This window comes from Oncorhynchus mykiss, chromosome 32, assembly GCF_013265735.2.
Source record: "Oncorhynchus mykiss isolate Arlee chromosome 32, USDA_OmykA_1.1, whole genome shotgun sequence".
NCBI lineage: Eukaryota > Metazoa > Chordata > Actinopteri > Salmoniformes > Salmonidae > Oncorhynchus > Oncorhynchus mykiss.
In genome coordinates this window covers 6477294-6489793 of record NC_050572.1, presented here as the reverse complement: position 1 = coordinate 6489793, position 12500 = coordinate 6477294, and the positions used below count along the sequence as shown (strand labels likewise).

General features: G+C 42.0%; 1 protein-coding gene across 5 annotated transcripts in view; it reads left to right on the top strand.

The window, feature by feature from the left end:
• Window positions 1-12500, top strand: part of LOC110487846 (CYFIP-related Rac1 interactor A) — a 77878-nt gene that overhangs the window by 60417 nt on the left and 4961 nt on the right. For all 5 annotated transcript variants that reach the window (XM_036970661.1, XM_036970662.1, XM_036970663.1 and 2 more), the window contains 3 exons: window positions 6266-6402; window positions 8007-8084; window positions 9027-9143. In XM_036970661.1, coding sequence (XP_036826556.1) covers window positions 6266-6402; window positions 8007-8084; window positions 9027-9143 — 332 coding nt within the window. The remainder of the gene's footprint in view (window positions 1-6265; window positions 6403-8006; window positions 8085-9026; window positions 9144-12500) is intronic.

Below are 12500 nucleotides of genomic sequence, written 5' to 3'. Positions count from 1 at the left end.
AGAGTGGAGTTTCTACCTATTCTATATCTATGCTGCAGTAGCTGTGGGCCAGCAGCAGCAGGAGGGACAGTGGAGTTTCTACCTATTCTATATCTATGCTCCAGTAGCTGTGGGCCAGCAGCAGCAGGAGGGACAGTGGAGTTTCTACCTATTCTATATCTATGCTCCAGTACCTATGGGCCAGCAGCAGCAGGAGGGAGAGTGGAGTTTCTACCTATTCTATATCTATGCTCCAGTAGCTGTGGGCCAGCAGCAGGAGGGAGAGTGGAGTTTCTACCTATTCTATATCTATGCTCCAGTAGCTGTGGGCCAGCAGCAGGAGGGAGAGTGGAGTTTCTACCTATTCTATATCTATGCTCCAGTAGCTGTGGGCCAGCAGCAGCAGGAGGGAGAGTGGAGTTTCTACCCAGGCCGTCTCAGATTAAACACATCCGTATCGTATTTATAGGAGCTGTTGAATAGTTAATGATTCAGAGAGAAGGGATTGGTCCCCACGGAACAGGCTGAGCCATTACCCTGACAGAGCTACATGCATCTATACCGTGGTCTGGGTTCAATGGCATGTGAATGGACACCATAGTGAGGGATATGATTAGGACAGAGACACAGGAATGCACACAATGCAATCTATGAATCACACATGGGTACTACATTGTGACTGCATTTAGACACAGCCATTATACATTATAAAGGTTATAAGGCAGTTATAAGGAGCCACAAGCGCTCATTAAAACGTGTAGTGTGGGAGCATTATAAAACCCAGATTTGAAAGCCAGTTGGTAACGTTGAAAAACGCATCACGCGTGAACAGCTGACTGAATACTAATGTTAATGGTAGGACTCGACAAGTGTACGTAGTTCTGTCCTTGATACTAATTAATGTTCTGTATTATGTTTCATGTGTTTTGTGAGGACTCCAGGAAGAGTAGCTACTGCTTCTGGAACAGCTAATGGGGATACTAATTAATGTTCTGTATTGTGTTTCATGTGTTTTGTGAGGACTCCAGGAAGAGTAGCTACTGATTCTGGAACAGCTAAAGGAAATCCTAATAAAATACTAAGTAGAGTTCTTCTGGGAGTTATGCCACGTATTCCAAACTGTATCAGATATGTACGTGTCCTGTCCTGGAGAATTCTCCGGGAGTGTGGTGTGATAAGAGATACAGTTGAAGTCGGTAGTTTACATACACTTAGGTTGGAGTCATTAAAACTCGTTTATCAACCACTCCACAAATTTCTTGTTAACAAACGATAGTTTGGTAAGTTGGTTAGGACATCTACTTTGTGCATGACACAAGTAATTTTTCCAACAATTGTTTGCAGACAGATTATTTCACTTATAATTCACTGTATCACAATTCCAGTGGGTCAGAAGTTAACATTCACTACATTGACTGTGCCTTTAAACAGTTTGGATTTTTTTTTTAAATGATGTCATGGTTTTAGAAGCTTCTGATAGGCTAATTGATATCATTTGAGTCAATAGGAGGTGTACCTGTGGATGTATTTCAAGGCCTACCTTCAAACTCAGTGCCTCTTTGCTTGACATCATGGGGAAATCGAATAGAAATCAGCCAAGACCTCAGAAAAAACAATTGTAGACCTCCACAAGTCTGGTTCATCCTTGGGAACAATTTCCAAACACCTGAAGGTACCACGTTCATCTATACATATAATAGTACGCAAGTATAAACCCCATGGTACCACGCAGCCGTAACACTGCTCAGGAAGTAGACGCGTTCTGTCTCCTAGAGATGAACGCACTTTGGTACGAAAGGTGCAAATCAATCCCAGAACAACAGCAATGGACCTTGTGAAGATGCTGGAGGAAACAGGTACAAAAGTATCTATATACACAGTAAAACGAGCAAGGAAGAAGCCACTGCTCCAAAACCACCATAAAAATGCCAGACTACGGTTTGCAACTGCACATGGGGACAAAGATTGCACTTTTTGGAGAGATGTCCTCTGGTCCGTTGAAACAAAAATAGAACTGTTTGGTGCACTTCACAAAATAGATGGCGTCATGAGAAATGAAAATTATGTGGATATATTGAAGTAACATCTCAAGACATCAGTTAGGAAGTTAAAGCTTGGTCGCAAATGGGTCTTTCAAATGGACAATGACCCCAAGCATACTTCCAAAGTTGTGCCAAAATGGCTTAAGGACAACAAAGTCAAGGTATTGGAGTGGCCATCACAAAGCCCTGACCTCAATCCTATAGAAGATGTTTGTGCAGAACTAAAAAAGTGTGTGCGAGCAACGAGGCCTACAAACCTGACTCAGTTACACCAGCTCTGTCAGGAGGAATGGGCCAAAATTCACCCAACTTATTGTGGGAAGCTTATGGAAGGCTACCTGAAATATTTGAAGGCAATGCCACCAAATACTAATTGAGTGTATGCAAACTTCTGACCCACTGGGAATGTGATGAAAGAAATAAAAGCTGAACTAAATCATTATCTCTACTATTATTCTGACATTTCACATTCTGAAAATAAAGTGGTGATCCTAACTCAATTCAAATAAAATAAATGTTATTTGTCACATACACATGGTTAGCAGATGTTAATGCGAGTGTAGCGAAATGCTTGTGCTTCTAGTTCCGACAATGCAGTAATAACCAATGAGTAATCTAACCTAACAATTCCACAACTACTACCTTATACACACAAGTGTAAATGGATAAAGAATAGGTACATAAAGATATATGAATGAGTGATGTTACAGAACGGCATAGGCAAGATGCAGTAGATGGTATCGTGTACAGTATATACATATGAGATGAGTAATGTAGGGTATGTAAACATAAAAGTGGCATAGTTTAAAGTGGCTAGTGATACATGTATTACATAAAGATGGCAAGATGCAGTAGAAGGTATAGAGTACAGTATATACATATGAGATGAGTAATGTAGGGTATGTAAACATTATATTAAGTGGCATTGTTTAAAGTGGCTAGTGATACATTTTTTACATCAATAACTGACCTAAAACAGGGTATTTTTACTCAGATTAAATGTCAGGAATTGTGAAAAACTGAGTTTAAATGTATTTGGCTAAAGGTTATATAAACTTCTGACTTCAATTGTCCGTTCCTGGAGTATTCAGCGGGAGTGTGAGGTGATAGGTTCTCAAAAATTAACACATCCACAACAGAGCAGTATGTTATTTTTTAAGGTGTCCACAGGTTTGCACATATACTGGCAATAACTGGGGAAACGGGCTGGGTACCCTGTGAGGTGAGACGGAAGGCCTGTATGACAGTAACTGGGGACACGGGCTGGGTACCCTGTGAGGTGAGACGGAAGGCCTGTATGACAATAACTGTGGACACGGGCTGGGTACCCTGTGAGGTGAGACGGAAGGCCTGTATGACAGCAACTGGGGACACGGGCTGGGTACCCTGTGAGGTGAGACGGAAGGCCTGTATGACAGTAACTGGGGACACGGGCTGGGTACCCTGTGAGGTGAGATGGAAGGCCTGTATGACAATAACTGGGGACACGGGCTGGGTACCCTGTGAGGTGAGACGGAAGGCCTGTATGACAGTAACTGGGGACACAGGCTGGGTACCCTGTGAGGTGAGATGGAAGGCCTGTATGACAATAACTGGGGACACGGGCTGGGTACCCTGTGAGGTGAGACGGAAGGCCTGTATGACAGTAACTGGGGACACGGGCTGGGTACCCTGTGAGGTGAGATGGAAGGCCTGTATGACAATAACTGGGGACACGGGCTGGGTACCCTGTGAGGTGAGACGGAAGGCCTGTATGACAGTAACTGGGGACAAGGGCTGGGTACCCTGTGAGGTGAGACGGAAGGCCTGTATGGTGAGACTTTGGAATAGACTGTTGGATATGCCAATTGCCCGAATTTCTAGCAACGTTTTTCAATTGGATCTCTCCATAGGGGCCGCCTGGGCAACTGAAATGTCTAACCTTTACCAACAGCCTGACTGGGAACAGTCTGACTGGGAACAGTCTGACTGGGAACAGCCTGACTGGGAACAGCCTGACTGGGAACAGTCAGTTCCCTGACTGGGAACAGCCTGAACAGCCTGACTGGGAACAGCCTGACTGGGAACAGTTGTACGAAACCAAATAACGTAAAACATAGACTCTACTAAACAACAACTGATGTTGCAATATGAAAATAAATTTGTGGAGGAGATTAATCATAAACCCAAATTGAGAACAGGTCAGATCAGGGATATTGCCTCTGCGTATAGAATCAGGTCAGATCAGGGATATTGTCTCTGAGTATTGAAACAGGTCAGATCAGGGATATTGTCTCTGCGTATTGAAACAGGTCAGATCAGGGATATTGCCTCTGAGTATTGAAACAGGTCAGATCAGGGATATTGCCTCTGCGTATTGAAACAGGTCAGATCAGGGATATTGCCTCTGAGTATTGAAACAGGTCAGATCAGGGATATTGTCTCTGCATATTGAAACAGGTCAGCTCAGGAATATTGTCTCTGCGTATAGAAACAGGTCAGATCAGGGATATTGTCTCTGCGTATTGAAACAGGTCAGATCAGGGATAGTGCCTCTGCGTATTGAAACAGGTCAGATCAGGGATAGTGCCTCTGCGTATTGAAACAGGTCAGATCAGGGATATTGCCTCTGAGTATTGAAACAGGTCAGATCAGGGATATTGTCTCTGCGTATTGAAACAGGTCAGATCAGGTATATTGTCTCTGCGTATTGAAACAGGTCAGATCAGGGATATTGTCTCTGCGTGCTGAAACAGGTCAGATCGGGGATATTGCCTCTGCGTATTAAAACAGGTCAGATCAGGGATATTGCCTCTGAGTATTGAAACAGGTCAGATCAGGGATATTGTCTCTGCGTATTGAAACAGGTCAGATCAGGTATATTGTCTCTGCGTATTGAAACAGGTCAGATCAGGGATATTGTCTCTGCGTATTGAAACAGGTCAGATCAGGGATATTGCCTCTGAGTATTGAAACAGGTCAGATCAGGGATATTGTCTCTGCGTATTGAAACAGGTCAGATCAGGTATATTGTCTCTGCGTATTGAAACAGGTCAGATCAGGGATATTGTCTCTGCGTGCTGAAACAGGTCAGATCGGGGATATTGCCTCTGCGTATTAAAACAGGTCAGATCAGGGATATTGCCTCTGCGTATTGAAACAGGTCAGATCGGGGATATTGCCTCTGCGTATTGAAACAGGTCAGATCAGGGATATTGTCTCTGCGTATAGAAACAGGTCAGATCAGGGATATTGTCTCTGCGTATTGAAACAGGTCAGATCAGGGATATTGCCTCTGCGTATTGAAACAGGTCAGATCAGGGATCCAAAGCACCCACATTACCAAAGCACCCACATTACATATGAAACAACAGATTAAAACAGTGAACTATGTTTGTACTGAAGGAGCTAATGATAAAACGGTACATGATATAACATCCCTACGCCACCACATATCCAAAACACAACATGTTCAATACAACAATATCACAATGTGTGCGTAAGCAAGTGTGTGTATATATATATATATATACAGTACCAGGCAACATTTTTGGACAGACCTACTCATTCAAAGGTTTTTCTTTATTTTACTATTTTCTACGTTGTAGAATAACGGTGAAGACATCAAAACTGTGAAATAACACATATGGAATCATTCCAGGTGACTAGCTCATGAAGCTGGTTGAGAGAATGCCCAGAGTGAGCAAAGCTGTCATCAAGGCAAAGGGTGGCTGCTTTGAAGAATCTCAAATATAAAATATATTTTGATTTAGTAAATACTTGTCTGGTTACTACATGACTCAAGATGTGTTATTTCATAGTTATAGTGGATATAATTATTGCTTGGATAACCTTATTTTGTATTATGCACTGATTTACATTTTTTTTTACATATATATATATATCTATATATACACAGTATATACAGTATATACATATATATTTAAATATTCCGTATTGATGTATTAAATGTTAATATATATATATATATATATATATATATATATATATATAGTATGTATACATATATATACATATTTGTAATATTATGTATTGATTCTTTGTCACTGTTTATGCGATGCGCACTGCACAAAACACAAGAATAATTATCACAGTGAATTATTGTCATGTTTGTTTATTGTGTTTATTAATGAATTAATCCCATAAGGGATGGGTGACCAAGTGGCGATTTGTCACAAAAATAAAACGTAATGAATTAATTTGTTCGGTACTAATGTAATGTACATTATTATGTGTCTATGTAGAGAATGCCCTGCGTAGCCTGTTGGAGGCGCTGACGAGCCCTCCCTACGCTCCCATGCAGCACCTGGAGAGAGAACAGGCCCTGGCCAAACAGTTTGCTGAGATACTCCACTTTACCCTCAGCTTCGACGAACTAAAGGTGAGAAGGAGGAGAAAAGGAATGAGGAAGGGAATGAGGTACCATTTATGTATCCATAGTCTGTCCAGGAAAGATGGGGGTTGCTTTCGTTTATATCATTACATAGTAGGGTTGGGTGGTATCCAGAACATACCGTCATACCGTTTCTGAACCATACCGGAGTACTTGGTGTTACCCAATGTGCATACAAGGGGTGCCATTTACATTTGTATTTATTTTTGGGGGGGGCGCACAGATTTTTTTGGGCAACAGAGATCTTGCTCCAATAGGGGACTGAATGCCTCTGCTGTAACCATGAAGCTTCATCTTGACATCTAGCTACTGAGCTAGCAGGTTAGCGAACCAAATGCATAGCTGCAAACTTGAGCTGGATGTCATTAATTTGATACAGAGCCTTTGGAAAGTATTCAGACCACTTGACTTTTTCCACATTTTGTTACATTACAAACTTATTCTAAAATTGATTAATAATAAACAGTTTTTTTCCCCCTCATCAATCTACACACAATACCCCATAATGACATCACAATACCCCATAATGACGTCACAATACCCCATAATGACGTCACAATACCCCATAATGACATCACAATACCCCATAATGACAAAGGAAAAACAGATTTTTTTTGTGAAAAAAAAAAAAAATACACTGGTTTACTTAAGTATTCAGACCCTTTACTCAGTACTTTGTTGAAGCACCTTTGGCGGCGATTACAGCCTTGAGTCTTCTTGGGTATGATGCTACAAGCTTGGCACCCCTGTATTTGGGGAGTTTCTCCCATTCTTCTCTGCAGTTCCTCTCAAGATCTGTCAAGTTGGATGGGGAGCATTGCTGCACAGACATTTTCAGGTCTCTCCAGAGTTGTTCGATTGGGTTCAAGTCCAGACTCTGGCTGGGTCACACAAAGAGACTTGTCCCGAAGCCACTCCTGCATTGTCTTGGCTGTGTGCTAAGGGTTGTTTTCCCGTTGGAAGGTGAACCTTCAACCCAGTCTGAGGTCGTGAGCGCTCTGGAGTAGGCTTTCATTAAGGATCTTTCTGTACTTTGTTCCGTTCTCCCAGTGCTGCAGAGATGTTTGTGCTTCTGGAAGGTTCTCTCATCTCCACAGAGGAACTCTAGAGCTCTGTCAGAGTGACCATCGGGTTCTTGGTCACCTCCCTGACCAAGGCCCTTCTCCCCCGATCGCTCAGTTTGGCCGGGCGGCCAGGTCTAGGAAGAATCTTGGTGGTTCCAAACTTCTTCCATTCAAGAATGATGGAGGCCACTGTGTTCTTGGGGACCTTCGATGCTGCAGAAATGTTTTGGTACCCTTCCCCAGATCTGTGCATCGACACAATCCTGTCTCTGAGGTCTACGGACAATTCCTTCAACCTCGTGTCTTGGTTTTTGCTCTGACATGCACTGTCAACTGTAGGGACCTTATATAGACAGGTGTGTGCCTTTCCAAATCACGTCCAATCAATATAATTTACCAATTGTAGTTACTGTATAAGCGGTGGAGTAGCGCACACTGACTTACACCCCCCCCCCAAAGTGTTTTCACTGCACTGATTATAGCTACTGTTTAACTTACCCCCCCCCCCCCCCTCCTCTCTCTCTCTAGATGACAAACCCAGCCATTCAGAATGACTTCAGCTACTACAGGAGAACCATCAGTAGAAACAGGCTGAACAACCAGCAGGTAAGATCATCAGTAGAAACAGGCTGAACAACCAGCAGGTAAGATCATCAGTAGAAACAGGCTGAACAACCAGTAGGTAAGATCATCAGTAGAAACAGGCTGAACAACCAGCAGGTAAGATCATCAGTAGAAACAGGCTGAACAACCAGCAGGTAAGATCATCAGCAGAAACAGGCTGAACAACCAGCAGGTAAGACCATGTCGGCCTGTGCTACATTGGTTCCGTAACCTGGATCGCTTGGCTAAACTGTCAGACAGTTGCTATGGTAACAGTGCTCATTACCAACTGTTAACAAAAAAAAGCTACTGGTCATCACATTGTACTGTTTTGATCTCTTTGTGTAGATGTTGAATGAATTGAACTAACACTCACACTTGATTATTATTCAACCTTCCTAACTCTGACTTTTCTGATGGCTGCTTTATTAAAGAAAATGTTGCTTACTATGGCTGTGTTATGTGGTTGTCCCACCTAGCTATCTGTAGATGAATGTACTGACTATGACTGGTCCACCTAGCTATCTGTAGATGAATGTACTGACTATGACTGGTCCCACCTAGCTATCCGAAGATGAATGTACTGACTATGACTGGTCCACCTAGCTATCTGTAGATGAATGTACTGACTATGACTGGTCCACCTAGCTATCTGTAGATGAATGTACTGACTATGACTGGTCCACCTAGCTATCTGTAGATGAATGTACTGACTATGACTGTGCTATGTGTTTGTCCCACCTAGCTATCTTAAGATGAATGTAAGTCGCTCTGGATAATAACGTCTGATAAATGACAAAAATGTAAATGTGAAATGTAATTGCAGGCAGGAAGAGCATCCGACGATGTCCCGTTAGATGACGTGCAGATACACAACAATTAAAGAGGAATCGTGTGCCAAATATTTAAATGTTTTCGTGTTCCAACCATCTCTCTCTGCTGCAGTTGGAGGCGGAGAACGAGGTGAACAACGAGATGGCCAATCGGATGTCTCTGTTCTACGCCGAGGCCACACCCATGCTGAAGACCCTGAGTAATGCCACCACCAAGTTTGTGTCAGAGGTCAGTCAGAGGTCATGACCCCTGTCCCCTAGTTTGAGTCCCTTCCTCCGTCCCTCCCCTCCCTCTAGCTCTTAACTAGCTTCAGCTCCTTCCCCCTAAATTAAGAACCTACCTCAAGCCTCTAATAACTACTACCCCAAGTTACCCTATACTAGCCTCACTGCACCCCAAGTCACCCTATACTAGCCTCACTGCACCCCAACTTACCCTATTCTAGCCTCACTTCACCCTAAGTCACAAATCAAAAATATATTTTGTATTAGAGATTCTTCAAAGTAGCCACCCTTCGCCTTGATGACAGCTTTTCATACTCTTGACGACATCTTACGGCCCATTGTCGAGGCATTCATCCACCGCCATCACCTTTCAGCATCATAATGTACTGCTTCCTGTCGCAAGGATCTGTACACAATTCCTGGAAGCTGAAAATGTCCCAGTTTTTCCATGGCCTGCATACTCACCAGACATATCAGCCATTGAGCATGTTTGGGATGCTCTGGATCGATGTGTACTACAGTGTGTTCCATTTTCCCGCCAATATCCAGCAACTTCACACAGCCATTGAGCATGTTTGGGATGCTCTGGATCGATGTGTACAACAGTGTGTTCCAATTTCCTGCCGATATCCAGCAACTTCACACATCCATTGAGCATGTTTGGGATGCTCTGGATCAATGTGTACTGCAGCGTGTTCCAGTTTCCCGCCAATATCCAGCAACTTCACACAGCCATTGTAGAGGAGTGACACAACATTGCACAGGCCTCGATCTTCCTGATCAACTCTATTTGAAGGAGATGTGTCCCGCTGCATGAGGTGAATGGTGGTCACACCAGATACGGACTGGTTTTCTTCTCCACGCCCCTCCATTGTTTTTTAAGGTATATGTGACCAAATCAAGTCAAATCACATTTTATTGTTCACATACACGTGATTAGCAGATGTTAATGCGAGTGTAGCGAAATGCTTGTGCTTCTAGTTCTGACAGTGCAGCAATATCTAACATATAATCTAACAATTCCACAACAACTACCTTATACACACAAATCTAAGTAAAGGAATAGACTCAGATTATATACATATAAATATATGGATGGGCAATGACAGAGCGGCATAGGGAAGATGCAATAGATGGTATAAATACAGTACATATGAGATGAGTAATGCAAGATATGTAAACATTATTAAAGTGGCATTATTAATATGACTAGTGATCCATTTATTAAAGTGGTCAATTATTTCCAGTCTCTATGTAGGCAGCAGCCTCTCTGTGTTAGTGATGGCTGTTTAATAGAGGTCTCCTGTAGCCTAGTGGTTAGAGCGTTGGGCCAGTAACTGAAAGGTTGCTAGATTGAATCCCTGAATTGACAAGGTAAAGATCTGTTGTTCTGCCCCTGAACAAGGCAGTTAACCCTCTCTTCCCCGGTAGGCCATCATTGTAAGTAATAATTTGTTCTTAAAACTTGTTAGGGATAGCCACCTTTTTTAAAATGTTCAACTATAATGTGTTTATAAATCAGAATGAAATAACAGTTGGACTGATCCTACAGCGTTCTTAGACTCAACAACCCTGAAGCAATTATCAGTAGACAAAAAATAAACACAACAAATGTATATTAGACAATGGTAACATAAAGATTGTACAATTTTTTTCAATTTTCAGCCTAAAATGACATATCCAAATCTAACTGCCTGTAGCTCAGGCCCTGAAGCAAGGATATGCATATTCTTAGTACCATTTGAAAGGAAACTTTTTGAAGTTTGTGGAAAGGTGAATTGAATGTAGGAGGGTCCCAGCTCTAGCCATCACTCTGGATGTAATTCCGATGGTGTCCACAAGATGGCAGCAGTGTATGTGCAAAGTTTCAGACGGATAACTCGAAGTATGAGCGAACTACATGACCTTTAGTGTGAAGTCACCCATGGAGATTTGGGCAAAACGTGAAGAAGAAATTCACATTACATTTTTCTTCAAGAATATCGTCAAATGTGTAATATTTTGACTATTAGTAGCCATATTATTAGATCAACATTTGTAAAACAACCAGTTTTCATAACTTCATAACTCACCATATTCTTATAATTTTTGTCCAAAAGGACAAGGATTGCTGTCGCACGAGGTTAGCAGTGACACTTTGTGACATATATGGGGTTTCCATGACGCCCAGCTCATTGGCTATCCACCTAGCTTTGTTTGACCCCGATTGGTGCTTATTTGACAAAGTTGCAGTCGATCAAGTGAAGACCGCCCGTGTCATCGGTGTGCCATGAAGGCGTCACTCTCTGACCAAATAGGGTGTCCTATAGGAAATACTACACCCCTAATGATAGAGTGAAGTCTGGTTACGTTCCAGGATCTCTGATATGGTGTCCTATAGGATATACTACACCCCTAATGATATAGTGAAGTCTGGTTACGTTCCAGGATCTCTGATATGGTGTCCTATAGGATATACTACACCCCTAATGATATAGTGAAGTCTGGTTAGGTTCTAGGATCTCTGATATGGTGTCCTATAGGATATACTACACCCCTAATGATATAGTGAAGTCTGGTTACGTTCTAGGATCTCTGATATGGTGTCCTATAGGATATACTACACCCCTAATGATAGAGTGAAGTCTGGTTAGGTTCTAGGATCTCTGATATGGTGTCCTGTAGGATATACTACACCCCTAATGATATAGTGAAGTCTAGTTACATTCTAGGATCTCTGAGGAATACATACGAATGTGATTTGACTGGTTGACAACAACGTTTAGGGTGAGATTTTTCACAGATTCCTTTCTTTGCAAATTGAACGAGTGGAAATACAAAATCGATTGTGCTATATGGACCTTTTTATATATGATAAAGGATTTTATCTAACAAAACGACACTTAATGTTATCTCTGGGACCCTTTGGATGATAAATCAGAACAAGATTTCAGAATGTAAGAACAAATTTCACCATCAGAGGTGAATTTATCAAACCTATCGCGGTGAAAAAAGTGTTTTGTGGTTAGGAGCTCTCCTCAAACAATAGCATGGAATTTTATTTCGCAGTAATAGCTACTGTAAATTGGACAGTGCAGTTATATTAACAATAATTTAAGCTTTCAGCCGATATAAGACACTTAAATGTACCAACACTTGTTGTTTCTCTCACTTGTTGTTTCTCTGTTGTTTCTCTCTGCGATCGTGACACAAGGCACTGCATTATTTACAACTGTCCCATTAATGGGACGCCTAGTTATATTTTAAAAAACAGTCTGATGTCCTTGAGATAGAAGTTGTTCCTCTGTCTCTCAGTCCCAGCATTGATGCACCTGAACTCAAATCAAAATCAAATCAAATTTATTTATATAGCCCTTCGTAC